We start from the raw sequence: 15,630 nt of genomic DNA on the forward strand, positions 1-15,630 counted from the left end.
TACTTTGGGCAGCCTCTGCGGACTCGTCCTTCTATGGATAATACCAGGGATTTGGGGGTGGGGGTGGGGTGGGGTGGGCTGAGTCATTCTTGTTGTGGTTGGCATTAGGGAAATATTTGGTAGAGGAGGAGGTCCAAACAAAAAATTCAGACATGATTTTAGATTACTCATGTCTTTTAGCTGCTCGAGCAAGTTCTATTTCATTATCCCTGTCCCCTCACCGTTTTTAACTAGTTGGCCAGCGTCACGGAGTCCCTGGGCCTTGGATTCCTTCAGTGCCTCCAAAGTCCCATATGAATCCGTTGAAGTCAGGGTGGTTAGAGCAGGCAGCATATTAGATATCAGTTTGACTGTCAGTCGTAGGGAATCTGGGTAAAGATAAATTTTCTAAGAGGACTAAAGGAGAAATGGAATTAGCAGTAATGCTGTGTAGCTCTCCCTCAGGCCCAATGAGGAGAAGCAAAAATAGTATGATAATGTAAGGATTTCTCTACTTCTCTCACTGTTCGTTGCTTCCATTCCAGGCATCATAGTATCTGGGTAGTGATGTGATTGGGAAAGGTGCCAACTGAGGAGCCAAAATAATGTGTTTGAATGAATGCCCTGGACATGGCTTCCATACCCTGAGGAGAAACAGCATGCTGCCGTTACTTCCCTTGCGTGCCTACCCTATTCCCATTCTTTCCCCTTAGGTGCCACTCCTGGAGCCATATCCCTCTTGGCTTGCCGCATTCCTCACCCAACTGCCCTGCCCACCCACCCCTAGTACCCTGGCTGTCTGCTGCCCTCTTAGGTGCATGACAAGAACGTTGGCCTGCGCCAACAGGGTGACAAGGCCTATTCTGTCAAAGTATGAACTCCTGGCACCCTGGAGCTCCAAACCATGGCCACTACCCCCTCACCCTCCAACATGGGGCCTGCCTCTGCCAGGAAGCCCTGAGGGAAGTGGGTGCTCCCATAACCAGGCCAAGTGAGCATTTGTAAACCCAGTTCTGATGTTCGGAGGGTTTGTTTGCCAGAAACATCCCTGTGCATTGCTCTTTCATCCAGAGATCAAGTGATCCTTTATTTTGTGTCTTTGGACCTGCATTTGGGAGCTGAGGCCAGGTGTTCCTCAGACCAAAGCTGCTTCAGGTAGGAAGAGAACAGGTTGACATAAGAACAGGTTGATGTCCACACAGGAGCACCTCAGCTGATCCTACCCATGGCTGAATGTCAACAGGAAGTCCCCTGTCTGCATTTTCCAGCTGTAACACAATTCAGAAACAGGCCAGCCCGAGTCCCCTTCTGTAGTTGTAACGTGTAGAGCCCTCCAAGGGCTGAGTCATTTCACAATGACTCTCGGTCATGACAATGTGCTCTGTCATTTGGGGGTCCTTGGAATCTCCCTGGCATTTTTCCTGATTTTATGCTGGGTCCCTGAGGTGATGGGTGAGACCTGTAGGGTCAGCATCCTTCACAGAGATATTCTGTGAGCTACTATGAGAACATGGCCACTCAGATGTGTGCGTGAATCTGTGTTCCATTCAGTCCAACTGTAATAAGTGGGTTCTTGAGAATACTTTCATTGTCCTTTAGACCTCTGTGTTTGTCATGGGCCAGACTGGTTCCATTGGGGAGCTGGGAACTAGAAGATCAGCAGTGAGGTGCTGGACCTTTCTGTGACGGGCGCCAGGTCTCCATGACCATCCACAGGACAGACGCATTCACAAAAGAGTGAGTTGTCTGGGAAAAAATCAAGAAAAAGAGAGCGATTTGAAGGAAAGTCTTTAAGTCAAATGCTCGGCAGAGAGCCTGAGTATTCAACTAAAAAAATTGCTCCACGGAGAAGTAGGTCCCATGCCCTTGAGGCTGGGAATCAGCTTTTTGGTTTTTATTTGTTGGCCTGTGTTTGCGTCTGGGTCTCCAAGGCCTCCCCACAGGCTGAGATCTCCTGTGGCCTGTGTGGGGCTGTTTCTAAGGATGAAGGGCTATGACTCTGATTCCTGGTCCCCAAAGCTCTTTTCTCAGGTTTAAAGCTCTCTCAGCTTTAAAGCCAGGGGATCTTTCCCAGAAGGCGACTCCACACTCTGATCTTGTTCATGCCCTCTGGAGCCTCCATGGTGCAGCACTTTTGACAAAACTATCAGTGTTGTTTCCAGTTGAGATGAATTGGAAGTGGGTTTTCTGATGGGGGTCTGGCACCTGCTGGATCACGTTTCGTCTCCTGGAAAAGACAGGGAGACAGGGAGCCTATCTGATCACCCACGTGCGTGTGCTTTCCTCTCAGACACAGCTCATAGCAGCACAGAGGTTTTCTGGGTGAGCCCCCCGGCCAGGCAGACAGGTGCCCCTCCTTCTCAGAGCCCAGAGCAGCCCAGGTATGGGGTCTCGCAGACACTGAGTGTGGTTTACAAGCCTGTCCCTTTTCTACCCCTCATTTTAGAAGGTGTTGGACGAATGCCAGAACCAGCGGGCCTGCCACCTCCTGGTCAATAGCCGTGTATTTGGACCTGATCTTTGTCCAGGAAGCAGTAAATACCTCCTGGTCTCCTTTAAATGCCAACCTAGTAAGTAACTGCTGAGGGGGTCAGTGTGTTTGGGGTGTGGGTTCCCTACTTCATTCACACCCCTGACAAAAACTCTGCCAGTCGGTGTTCGTCCACCTTTGAAACACTTGTGAATAGGAGTGCCCCATCCTCCCCGGTTTTTTAGTTTATGTATATTTCAGTGTGTGTGAATGTGTGTGTGCTCACACACATGTATTCTTGTGCATTCTTACAAATGCCTGAATTTTTAAAATCCTAACATGTAAAGCTCAGTTGTATTAATGCTAAAGATATTGGGGTGGCAAGGAGACTGCAATCACTTCTCATCAAAATGTGCAATCAGTTCTCCTTGTCAGGAAGTCTTGTTACGAAGCCCACCCCCAGCTGAAGGGCAGCACTTCTTCTCAGAGGGCACAGCTGCCTCCTGAGCCCATGGTTTCAGGTCTTCGTGATATGGCATCTTACTGTGCATTCAAACACACATTCGCACTCACTCCCACATATACCCACACATACATTCACTTGTACCCACACTCACACTATCCCACACCCACAATGCACACACATAGACAGTCACATATACATACTATCACACCCGTACATCCTAATTATACACACACACTCTGTCACACACGTACTCACAATATACTCAGGCCTCCATACACACAACCACAAACACCCACACGCAGGCCTGAACTTTGCAGAACAGTCTACCCGGCTGCCCTCTGCTCAGGAATTTTCACCAACCCCTGTCCCCCTCAAAAGACTCAGAAAAAAAATCACTTCTAGATCTGCCTGTTCTTAGTGGTCAGATCCCTCCCTCCCACTGTTGAATCTCAAAACTGACCACGCCCCTGGTCACGCCCCCCGACTGTCCTTAGCTTTGGTTTTTCTTTCTCTCCCACCCTCCTTCTATGGTGAAAAAGATAACACACTTTTTAAAGCAGCCCCTGCTCAAAATGTTAACAGTTGGAAAAATGTAGGTGGTGGGAATGTGATCATTTATTGTGATATTCTCTCACATTTTCTATATGTTGGAAATTTTTCATGATAAAAAGTCGGGAAGGACCAGCATCTAAAAGAAATAAAAAAGGCCCTTGTGAAATTGCCGGAACCTCGGATAAGTCAGTGCTGTAGCACAACCTTCTTACCGTGGTGTACGGTTAGGTCTCTACTAATTTCATTGCAGCAAGCATGTGTGAAGCACCTACTGTGCACAGGTGTGGGGGCAGGTGGGATATGAAGAGAACTCACATCTTGCAGAGGCTTCCTGGATGGCGGTTCTATTTTGGGCAGTTTCCAATGCTCCTTCTCCTAGCAAGCATTGACTGAGATCTTCAGTTAGCTAATTATTTCTCTTTGTTTAGGTTCTAGGGCAAATATCACCTTTCTCCAGAGAGACAGTCTCAGATCAAAAAAAATCTAAAGAAGACACCCCATTCCCTAACCCATGCCTTGCCTTCCCCCTTTATGACAGCACCCTGTTTTATTTTCTTTAGGGCAGCTTTACCATGTGCATTTACTTTATGTCTTTGTGACATAAATATTATCACGCACACGCACACACACCAGAATGTAAGCATCATAAAGGTAGGCCCCAGTCGTTCACCATCATGACCCCTCCTAGTTGGTACTCAGTCCATGTTGAACGCATTTGCTCTACGTTCACCTAGCAGAGGCCAGGTACTGTGCTTGGCTCTGTGGAAACACAGGTGGCCCATCCTAAGTAGCCAGATCTTACAGTCTAGTTGGGGGCTTGATGCTCACTATGGAATCACGCAAATATATGCATGAAGGGCTTCTGAGGTGGGAGTGGCTTGGTATTTCACAAGTAGCTAGAGGAGGAGTCCACAGGCAGGGGTTCAGGGAAGGCTTTCCCTATATAGGAAAGTGATGATGGAGCTGAGAACTACAGGTGTGGGGATTGGGGCCCAGAAAAATCAGTCCTTCCAGAAACCTGTGGCCGGAGGGAGCCAGCCGGAGGAGCACTGGCCAGACTGCTGGAGCAGGACCCCAGGCCCTGACAGCCAGGGAAGGAGCTGGGCTATCTTAGGGTAGCATTTAAGCAGGGAGGGTGCTCACATGGGGTTGTATAGCCCCTTCTGGCTGGCCCATGTATAACAGATTACAAGGGCAAAACCTGTGCCTTAGTCCATTCTAACTGCTATAGCAAAGCACCATAAACTAGGTGGCTTATAATCAACAGAAATGTATTTTTCTCAGTTCTGGAGGCTTGGAAGTTCAAGATCAAGACGCAGATTCAGTGTCTGCCCATTCTTCATAGAGGGCTGTCTTTTCACTCTCAGCACATGTTGCGGAAGGGCAAGGGCGCTTTCTCAGACCTCTTTTATGAGGGCACTAATTCCACTCATGAGACTCCACCTTCATGACCTAAGCATCTCCCAAAGGCGCCACCTCTTAATATCACTTTGGGCATTAAGATTTTAACATATGGTTTCAGGGGGACACAAACATATCTTGTGTAACCTGGACATTGGTGACCCGAGGCACTGCAGTTTGGGTGACAGCTTCTATTGCCACAATGCAATAGAGGTGGAAGTAAGCTTTTGCCTGCACTCGCCTGCCTCTTTTTCTGCAGCCCTCTCTTCTCCTGAGGTTCTTCTTCATGTCCCAGTTCCAGCACCTGCATGACACTCTGTCCAAAGGCTCCACGGCTGCACCCAGGGGTGTGTAGAGACAGCTCTTGTTATGTGCATGTCTTCCCAGCTCCGCCTGGATGCTTTGAAATCTGCCATGATGGGAGTAGTTACATCAGGGAAATTGGCAGATGCTACCAGTCACGACTTGTTTCTTAGGTTTGTTTTCTGGAGAGCCGTTCTATCAGCCATCCTCATTAGAACCTTCTTTTCCCTGAGAGTACATTGTGCTTCACGTCCTCCCTAAATCTCATCCCTTTAGAGAATTTTGCCTTCAGTGAGGTTTTGGATTTAGGCAGCTCTGAGTTCCTATTTGTGTCTGTGGTGTAGCTGTTGTGTGACCTTGGGCAGCATATAAAAACTTTCTGAGGCTCCCAACTCAAGTGCAAAAGGAAAATAATGCACTTTCTGCATTAGGGCCATAATGCTGTGAAGATTGTAAAAATACAGTGCCGTATATAAAATGCTTAGCACAGGAACTGTCATGAAGCTCAGTAATTGGTAGCTATTATTCCAATATGCAGATTAAAGTAATTCTTGCTAAAGATCTGAATGACAGAATGGCAGTGATGCTTGGAGGGGTGGGGTAAAGTCTGCCCTGGGTGTAGGCAATAGCAGGGTGCACTGTCTTTAGAGAATTTAAAAACACAATAAAAGTGATTCAGTATCTGTCTACGTGTTAAAAACGCCACGCACTGGCAATTGTAAATAATGCCGGTAATAACATCTTCTCATCATGGCAGATGACTCTCCCCTGCCCATCCTCGAAAGACCACTGTGCTATGCAAATGCATGTATGCATTATTAAAGAAGAATGAATCACACATTGCCCTCTGACTGGGAGAATTAGGGGGGAGAATTTGATACTGTTGTCCTTTCAGCAGAGTTGTGGCTCTACCTTCACCCAGGCTTCTGTCACTCTCCCCATCTAAATCCACAGGGGTGTTGGAGACTCACTTCTGGAAAGCTGCCACACCTTTTCCCATCTGAGACCACTGAGCACTCTAACCCAGCCCTAAAACAAATTCTAGTTCTCTAAGAAAAATAGCCATTAAGTCGTCTCATTGTTTTTAGAACCCAGAAATGTCACTCTTAGGTGACCGTGAATTAGCACATTCCCAAGGAACCAAGTGACTCAACATGACACAACAGTAACCCCAAGCCTGTAATGTGACACTCCCAGCCCCTTGATTCCAAGAGATGATTTGCCCATAATCTGGGGACAGATCACTGGAGGCCTTGCCTGCGGGTGTTGAGTTACTCTGGGTGAGGTTGGCTGGCATCAAGGCTACTTTTAATGAATGGGCTTTAGTCCATCAGAGAGATGGGGGCTAATAAATGCATTTCATGACATGCCTTAAGAAAAGAAAACTCTTATAATTACAAAACAAATTCAGATAGAGAAAAAAAAGGAAGGAAGGAAGAAAAAGAAAGAATCCATTCCTGTTCCAAGTGCCCAGTTTGTGGAGATCGGGCTTGGTTTTCATCTGCCTTCTCTTGTCCTCCTTTTTGGCGTGCTGTGCCCCTGGGAAGCATTCTTAGCATTTTTCGGTATTCTCCTAGGTGGGAGGGCGCTGGAGCTCTTTTGGTGTGTCTACCCACACCCTCTGTGCTGCACCAAAGGCCATCGTTCCTCCCGGCCTTTGAAGTCAGGCAATGTTTCGGTGTTGGTGGGATATAGCGTTTACGTATAAAAAACCCTGGAGAACTAACTCATACCAGTGCGGAGATGACTCAGCCAAAGCAACCCTCCAATGTCAGGGTCAGACTCAGTGTTCTTTTCATTTAGAAAAAGAAAGCAAAACTTTTCTTGGCTCTGAGCTTAAACTGTCACATTAAGATTCCAGTTAGTGGGTAAAGGGAATTCTACACATTGGCCTAGTCACCGCCTACCTTTTCCCTCTTCTGCTGGTCCCTCATGTATGTTTGGATACTAGAGAGTTGAGGGTTTTGCAAGCATTTGTAACCTGGTTTCTGCTCTGCACCCTTCATGAATCTCGAGTGTCCCCATCATCGTCTATTAAAGAACAGTGCCAAGGTTTACCAGCGCCAGAGCTGATGGTAATCTGGAGATCCTAAGACATTTTCCTTTGTGCCGCCCCAAAGGTTGGCCTCACTGCGACTTCTCTGTTTGGGGGAGGAAGCCATGGGAATTTACATGTTACAGGAAAGTGTAATTTATATTTGGAAATTATTTTCTTTCATGTTTTAAGTTTGGGGCTTTAAGCTTCATGAATTCCAGGATACAAAGGTCCCACCGGCCACTAATGTTTGCTGCTCACGCCTCCCTGTAAGCCTTCAGGTGGGGCTTTCAGGTTGGTTTGATTGCAGCCCAAGGAAAGGAAGACATTCTACATTTTGGCCCAACATAATACATGAAAACTGAAAACAAAAATCTTTTAAATTATAAAATGGTGTTTATCCTTACTTTGTGTGATGCACTGTGATGCTTTCTGAACTATTATTTATTGTTTAAAATTGCTGGTCACAGTTCACTACACTGATTTCATGACCCATGAATGGGCCACAAGTGACAATTTTAAAACTTTGGTCCGAGCTGTGTCCGGGACCTGGGATCAAGCTGCACCGGACTTGAGCTGTGGTCACTGATTCCTTCTGAGGGAAGCTGATGGTGCTGCCGATTTTTGTTTCTGCTTCAGATGAATTGAAAAACAAAACCGTGTGTGAGGACCAAGAGCTGAAACTGCACTGCCATGAGTCCAAGTTTCTCAACATCTACTCTGCGACCTATGGCAGGAAGACCCAGGAGAGGGACATCTGCACCTCAGAAGCAGAGTGGCTGCCCCAGTTTGGTATGTGTCTTCATGTGGCTATGATCAGGGTGCTGTCTGAGTGGATTAGGGCCCTGGCTCCCCAGGGAAGGGGATTAGCGGGAAAGTCGAGCGCTGGGAGGAACCCCCCACCACGTTGGGTCTGCTTCTGCCCCACATTCCTGAATCTGTCCATTCCACAATGAGTAGTGATTGAGCACCTGCTGTATGCATGGCCCTGTTCTAGGCATGGGGGAGTATTCAATGACCAACACAGAATCCACATGGGGCTGATCTTCCAACGGTGGATGGGGAAGTGATGAGAAAACAGATAGTAAACGAGCTAATATGTCATAAATCAGGTGTAGATAAGTGCTAAAGGGACCAGCACAGGGGGGAAGGGAGATGGGGAGGCAGGGGTGTGCTACAGAGAGCCACAGTTTTGTGGACTGATGGGCATGTGGAGCAGAGACTTGAAGGAGGAGAGCCTGCAGATACCAGAGGAAGTTGTCCAGGTAGACAGAAGAGCCAGTGTGAGGCCCCGAGGCTGTGTTCAGTGTCGAGAAGAGCTCAGCGAGTCATCCTGCTTAGAAGTCTGCAGTTTGGACCTAAGAGATGATGGCCAGGGTGCAGGCCTGAAAGCTCCAGCCATCAGTGTAAGACAGCCGATATTATTATTATGAGTCAAGGTTCTCCAGAGAAACAGAACCAAATATCCCATATATATGGAAAGAGTTGATTTCAAGGGGTTGGCCCACATGATTGCAGTAGCTGGCAAGTCGGAAATCTACAGGGCAGGCTGGCAGGCTGGAGACTCAGGTAAGAGTTGATGTTCCATTTTGAGTCTGAATCCCACAGGACAGCAGTCTGGAAACTGCAGGCAGAATTTCTATTTGCAGCCTTGAGAAAGATTCCTTTTTTCAGAAAAATCTGTCTTTGCTGTCAAGGCCTTCAACTGATTGGTCAAGGCCCACCCACGCGATGGAAGGTAATCTGCTTTACTCAGAGGCTACTGATTTAGATGTTAGTCGTGTCTTAAAAATTCCTTCACAGCAACATCTAGATTGGTGTTTAACCAAACCACTGGGAGCTATAGCCTAACTAAATTGACACATAAAATTAACCATCACACACTCCAATCTGTGATGGTAAAACAGACTGATCCCTACCCTCCATCTTACCAGAGAGAACAGGCCCTTCCGTGAAACAGCCCAAGGAGTTACACTTAATTCATCAAAATCGAAAATGAGCTCTTTAATGTGTTAAATTGCTACAATGTACTCATGGATCCCTTATGAAATTAAACATTAATTTTAAAATGAAATTCATGCATAAGTAATATCTTGGATCTGAAAAAAAGAAAAGAGTATAAAGTGACCTCACCACACAAGCAGACTCTCAGGCGAGACTCAAGAGAGAACAAAAAGGGAGTTCACAAGGCACATGTGCCACCCAGGCCCCCCGCCCGGCACGCTGGGAAGGAAGGCCCTTCTGTCAGGATGGCGGAGGGTCTTTTGAAAGGCAGCCCTGGCAGACCACACACAAAGACAGACTGACATGGCACCCAGCTGCATTTCATTAGATCTGGGGGAGAGGGCTCCCGTCTTAATAAGCTCGGCTGCCAAGTGGAGCAGATATGCCTTGTGCTGGTGGCTCCTCCTTAACTACCAATGGCACCACCCTCTGCCCCCTACCCCAGTGAGTGTCCTGTGAGTTCTGAAATTCTGTTCCCATATAACGTCTGCATGTGTTCAGAACGTCTCCACCCACTCCTCCCTTTTTCCTACCACTGTGTTAGGTCGAGGGGCCATTGCCTAGTCACTGCAGGTGTCTTCCTGCTCCCAGGCTTGCCTTGCTCACCAGGGTGGCCGGAGGCAGTCTTCAAAAGGCACATCTGCTGATGGCCCTTCTGGGCTCCCCATATTACGTAGTCTCCTCAGCTCAATGAGGCACCCTTGCTGATCTGACCTCTTTGCCAAAAGGGACTCTACTTCTACATATTGGGATGATGTACCCCATTTTTCAGGCTTACTGAATCTAACTTAGCTGCATGTGTTTTGGGAGGTGGCAATAAGTAGCACTGATTTTGGCTGTTCTTTTGAGCAGACAGACTTGGTAGGCCAAGGAGGTCCATCTGTAGGCTGGATGCTTTACATTTAGTAGACCACTACCTTACGTCCCTGGGAAGTTGGATGGGCATTAGGTTTAAAGGGAAAAGTAATCAGCCAAAGAAAATGCTAGCAGACACTATGGCTGAGGGACCGGTTTCCATAGAGAGTTTGAGGAATCCTTAGGTCAGCCAGCTGCTCTAATGCCATGAATAACCCTTGTTGACGCAGGAAAGGTCAGTGAAGGGAAGACTGTGCCCCTTGCTTGGCTGTTCAGCTTTAAAAGCTTAAGCCCTGGCAAAATCACATGGCAACAACAACCTGCTCGTCCTTCTCCCCTCCCTTCCCACCTGTCAGTCAAGTGTTGCTGTCCATTGCCCCTTGAGTACTTGCGAGGTTAAGGATCAAGTTCTTCACTGAGTTCATGAACCAAATGCCAGGGTCCTCGGGCCCTGTGCTCTCAGTGAGAAGAGGCTCAAAGCAAAAAAGAAAGGGCCCTTAAGTTCATCTCATCATTTGAAGGTGCCCAGTTCATCTCACCTCCCAGTTTCCCATGGAAGCAAAGACTCTGGTCTCACCTCTCAGGTTAGCATTAAAGGCCAGAATCATGCATGCCTGCGTAAATACAGACCATTGGCTACCCCTGCGGATACATTTTCTCGATCCTAAGAAATTGTTCACTCTTTGGCCCAGGTAAACTGTGCATGAAGGTTTTAAACTGCACTTGACATGTTGGTCCCCCCAAATCATCAACTGATCTCTCTTGTATAACCACATTTTAATATCACCTACCTTAAAAACACACTCTTTTGACCCCCTGTCTCCCACCAGCTCCCCATCCACTTGCTCAGCAAGTCCAGTGGGCTCTCCCCCAACGACGTATCTCAAATCCAGCCACTTTGCTCCTAGCCCACTCTGGGCATCTCTGACCTGGACCATCCGAGTCACCTCCTGACTGGTCTCCGGCCTTTCCTCTCCCCAGTTCCCTCCTTTCCCTTAGTCCCTTCTTCACTGAGCAGCCAGGGAGATTTTATTTAAGTCAGATCACATCACCCCCTGCTTAAAGCTCTCCACTTTGCCCATCATAATTAGAACAAATCCACTCTCCCAGCTGTTGTCTTGCCTCTTTCTCATCCCTTACTACCTCTGGATTACTCCACACTCACCCGTCCCCTAGGGCCCTTCCTTTGATCTGGAATGTTCTCACCCACATCTCTGCATGGCTAGCTCCATTGCTCTATCCCGTCATTCGGGAATCAACTTAGATATCATCTCAGAGAGGTTCCCCAGGGCACTCCGCCAGCAGGCCCCTCATCCTGCAGTTGCTCTCGAGCTGTCCTCCTGTTTGATTGCCTTCATAGCCTGGAAATAGTCATTTCTGTGCACGTGGTCTCTCTCCCCTGGAGAAGGTAAGCACTGCAGAGACTGGGTCTGTCTCTTTCCTGTGGATTTCCCAGCAACGAGACCAGTGCCTGGCTCCGAGTGGGTGCCCATGTGAATCTGGAGATGCATGAATGAATCAGAACCCCTCCTTAGTGACGTGCTCCCACGGGGTTCCTGCAGTGGATGGTTGCCGGCCCGGAATGTGGGCCTGCTGTTGTCACAGCTTCCAACCTCTCATGAGATGCTGGAAATCCGTTTTGTTTGTTTGTTTTTTTCATGTGAAATGTTCCAACTTTTAAAATACTCTGTGAGCCAAACAAAACATGCTTACAGGCCACATCCGGGCCATGAGCTGCCAGTGTGTGATGTCTGCTCTACGTTCCCATTACCACTGCAGCTCAGCCCCGTCACTTTGAAGAAGGGAAGGGCTATTTATTCCTAACCCCAGAAGCTGGCGTAAACTTGGCAGATGGTTGCCTAAGAGCCGAGGGTCAGGTCTCACCGTGGGCCTCTGAGAGGTCATGTGTGGGCTTGGCCTCTTGTGTATAAGAGCTAAAGTCTGCTGCAAACCCATGTGCTTCTGAGTCTGGGTACCCCCTCGCAAGCACATGTGGTGAAGACCGGCCGGGCCTCGGTGAAGCTCTCTGTGGTCAGGAAGCACAGCTGGGTGGTTCTAGCACTCAGATACTGAGGGAGAACATTTCCAGTTCTTTTTCAAAGATCATTATTATGATGACTTATTGTTGCACAAGCACTGTAATAACATTTAACAGAAATAAGAAAAAGATTCAGCCACAAATTGTACCCACCCAGTGGAAAGAGTTTTATTTTTCAAGATGTCTTCCATGTCCAAGTTCCAAGTTTTAATCTTTCATCATCTCTTCTATAGTGTGTGAACACAGGACAATTTTACATGATGGTAATTCTAAAGCCGATCCATTTGAACTTTATTGCTTCAACTTTATACAATGGGTGTTCTTCCTTGTGGCCAACAAAACCCTAACCATGTCCATCACTTGCTAATAACTTGTTAAAGGGATATATTATAGTACATTATTTACTTAGTCATTCCCCAATGCTGGATTATTTCACTGTTTCTAATTTTCAAATATTATAAATCATGTACAATGAACTTGTGCTTGTAGTTTTTTCTTTCTTCCGGATTATTTCCTTGGGATAAATTCCCAGACGGCTTATACCAAAAGCGGTCATGGGCATATTTACAATTCTTCATATGTACCACCAGGGTTCTTTCCCAAAGCTTTTTGTACCAATTTATATGTGTAAACAGCGATCTACAATTGTGGGTTTCCCTGCAACTTTGGCAGCGTTGTGTATGATTGTTCTGCATGCTTCCAATTTAATAGGTATAAAACGGTCTTTCTGGATATTCTTTTATTCGCCTTTCTTTGAATGTTAATAACCTTGAACATTTCCCCATGTTTTTGTGGTTATTGTATTTGATATTGTGTCTTTAGCCTTTGTCCTTTTTTTCTGCTGGGATCTTTATTTTCTTCATAAATTTTTATGAGCTTGTGACAGAGCAGAGATATGACTCCTTTATGTGTTTTTTTCTGCTATGAATATCCCACGCCACAGTATACTTTTTCTGAACTTATAGTTTGGGTTAGTTCTATAAGGCTGATTAATTATTTGATTCTATGTACTTTATATGTTAAGTTCAAGAAGAATGGGCTGAGTGGCAGTGGAGGGGAACGCCCCTGGTGGAAGTCAGGGCATGTACACACGACCCCCCCAACCGCCCCCACCCGCCACCTCCAGTTCATGGTGTCACACCATCATGCGTCCATAAGTATCCTCAGGGATGCCTGAGCCTGGCTCTCAGAATCCCCCCTAGTGGAACCTAAGCTCCTAATGGACATTCCCAGGGATGTAAGGGGGCCCACAGCGAGGCCTCCACGTCGGGGCCTAGAGGAGGGTGGGCAGAGCTTTTGTATTCTTGTGCGATGCCCCAGGCTGGTCCGTCTGGAATGCATCAGGGCAGGCGAGGCCATGGTGAGGCATTGGTCACCCACCACACCCTGACCTTGAATAGTGTTTCCTGGCCTTTTCCCCATCATCACAAACAGGAAATTATATATTTTTATGGCACTGTGGCCTTAAAGGGAGGCAGTGCTCAATGCCAAAATCAAGAGCTAAGGGAAGCCTGGGGGCCTCCAGTGTACCTGTGTCCATTCACTGTTCAAGTTGGGAAGTTCTACATTGAAGATGCGCTTGGCCTCAGGGTGCAAAGATCACCGATGCTGGGCTTCTCTTCAAAGCCCTTAGACTTTCACTGTCAGTCTCCTCCAGAACTTCCCAACTTATGCCACTGCCCAGCCCCAAAGCCACTCCCAGATTTTAGGGATTTGTTACCCCAGTAACCCACTTCCAAGTATCAAAATGTGTATTTGTTTTCTATTGCTATGCAGTGAAATACCCCAAAATATAATGACTTAAAGCAAAAATGAGTATGGTTTCTGTGGGGCAGGAATTCAGGGGTACCTTAGTTGGGCAGTTCTTGTTTAGGGTCTCATGGAATCTCGTGAGGGTGCAGCTGAGACGTTGGCTCTGAAGGCTGGACTTTCAACATGACTCACTCATGGAGTGGCAAGTTGTTGCTGGTTGCTGGCAGAAGGCCTCGGTTCTCCCCACATGGGTCTCCTGAGTGTCTTCAGGACACGGCAGCTGGCTCCTCCCAGAGTAAGTGATGCTAAAGGATAAGTGGAAGCCGCAGCCATCACCTCCACCATCCTGTATGGGTCACACAGACCAGCTCTGATTCCTTGTGGTAGGAGGCTGCACACAAGTATGAATTCCAGAAGGTGAACCATCTGAAGGCTGTTATGTGCTGAACTGTGTCCCCCGAAAATTCATATGTTGGAGTCCTAACCTCCCGTACATCAGAATGGGACTGTATTTGAAGATAAGGTTTTTAAAGAGGTGACGAAGTTAAACGTAGGTCATATGGGCACTAATCCAATATGACTGGTGACCTTATATAAGAAGAGGAAATTAGGACGTAGCTACACATAGAAGGAAAATCATGTGAAGACACAGGAAGAGGACGGCCACCAGCAAACCAAGGAGAGAGGCCTCAGGACGAACCAAACCGGCTAACTTCTAGCCTCCAGAACTGAGAGGAAATACATTTCTGTTGTTTAGCCAGCCTGTTCGTGGTACTTGTTACGGCAGCCCTAGCGAACCAATGCAAAGGCTGGTAATCACAACTAGGAAATAAAAGGGAAGACACACAAGACTGATGAGCCAGCTGTGAGACCATCTTTGAAAAATGACATCTTACTGCCATGCAGATTCAAACATAGATCTGGTATCTATCTTATCTTGAAGGTGCTGACCCAAAGCTATTTCTGAAAGATCTAGCAAGTCAGAACCATCAGAACTTACGTCTCATCTAGGGGAAGAAAAATTGAAAGGAAGGCATGAAAGTGATTGTTCTTTGCTGGTTCCCAAAGGTACACCAGTGAAACAGCATCTTCACACAGAAGGCAGTGAGCTTTCCACAGACCGTGGCAGGTACTGCAGGAAGCAGGGCCTCAGAAAGATCCCTTGGCTGGGCTACTGTCACATGTCATTTCCTGCTGCAGTTACATTTTCTGGGTGGACTCCTGGGATCCTACTATTTCCTTAATAAGAGAATAAGAAAACCACCCAATGGGCCTCAAAGGCTGGGCTAAGGCCATCCCAAGGCCAAGTGTGGGCAGGCCTGGACTTTTCAGCCAGAGATCTAGGTGCCAGGAGCTCCCATTGCCAAAACAGTCACTTAAGAGCAGTCAGCCTAATTATCTAAGTAAGCACAGGTTGCAAGGAGCGATTAACTTCAGTTTCAGTGTTAAAAAGTAGCCAAAAAAAAAAAAAAAACTAAATGGTTGAATATCTTGTTATCACATGTATTGGGGTAGAAAGTAGTTTGCCAGGAAGAGAGGGTGCAAACAAAATCAGCCTGGGAGGGAAGTAATCACTTTTTAGAAAAATCCTACAATGGTTCTGAGCTCAGTATCAACAATGGTTCAGAGCTCAGGTCAGACCTGAGTCAGACCTGAATGACCTTGGGCCTCTTGCTGAAAACACATTTACTGTGGGTTCTTTCAGTCTCACCAAGATAAATTATTTCACTCCTAGAGTAACTGCAGAGGGCAAAAGTGTGCCTCTGTAAATCACG

General features: G+C 47.1%; 1 protein-coding gene across 6 annotated transcripts in view; it reads left to right on the plus strand.

Moving 5' to 3' along the window:
- EVA1C (eva-1 homolog C) overlaps window positions 1–15,630 on the plus strand; it is a 71,702-nt gene that overhangs the window by 32,134 nt on the left and 23,938 nt on the right. For 4 of the 6 annotated variants that reach the window (XM_081025229.1, XM_081025227.1, XM_081025232.1 and 1 more), the window contains exons 3-4: window positions 2,426–2,549; window positions 7,846–7,998. In XM_081025229.1, coding sequence (XP_080881355.1) covers window positions 2,426–2,549; window positions 7,846–7,998 — 277 coding nt within the window. The remainder of the gene's footprint in view (window positions 1–2,425; window positions 2,550–7,845; window positions 7,999–15,630) is intronic. The other 2 variants (XM_081025230.1, XM_081025228.1) reach the window with 1 other exon arrangement.

Source organism: Rhinolophus hipposideros (assembly GCF_964194185.1).
Source record: "Rhinolophus hipposideros genome assembly, chromosome: 2".
Classification (NCBI taxonomy): Eukaryota; Metazoa; Chordata; class Mammalia; order Chiroptera; family Rhinolophidae; genus Rhinolophus; species Rhinolophus hipposideros.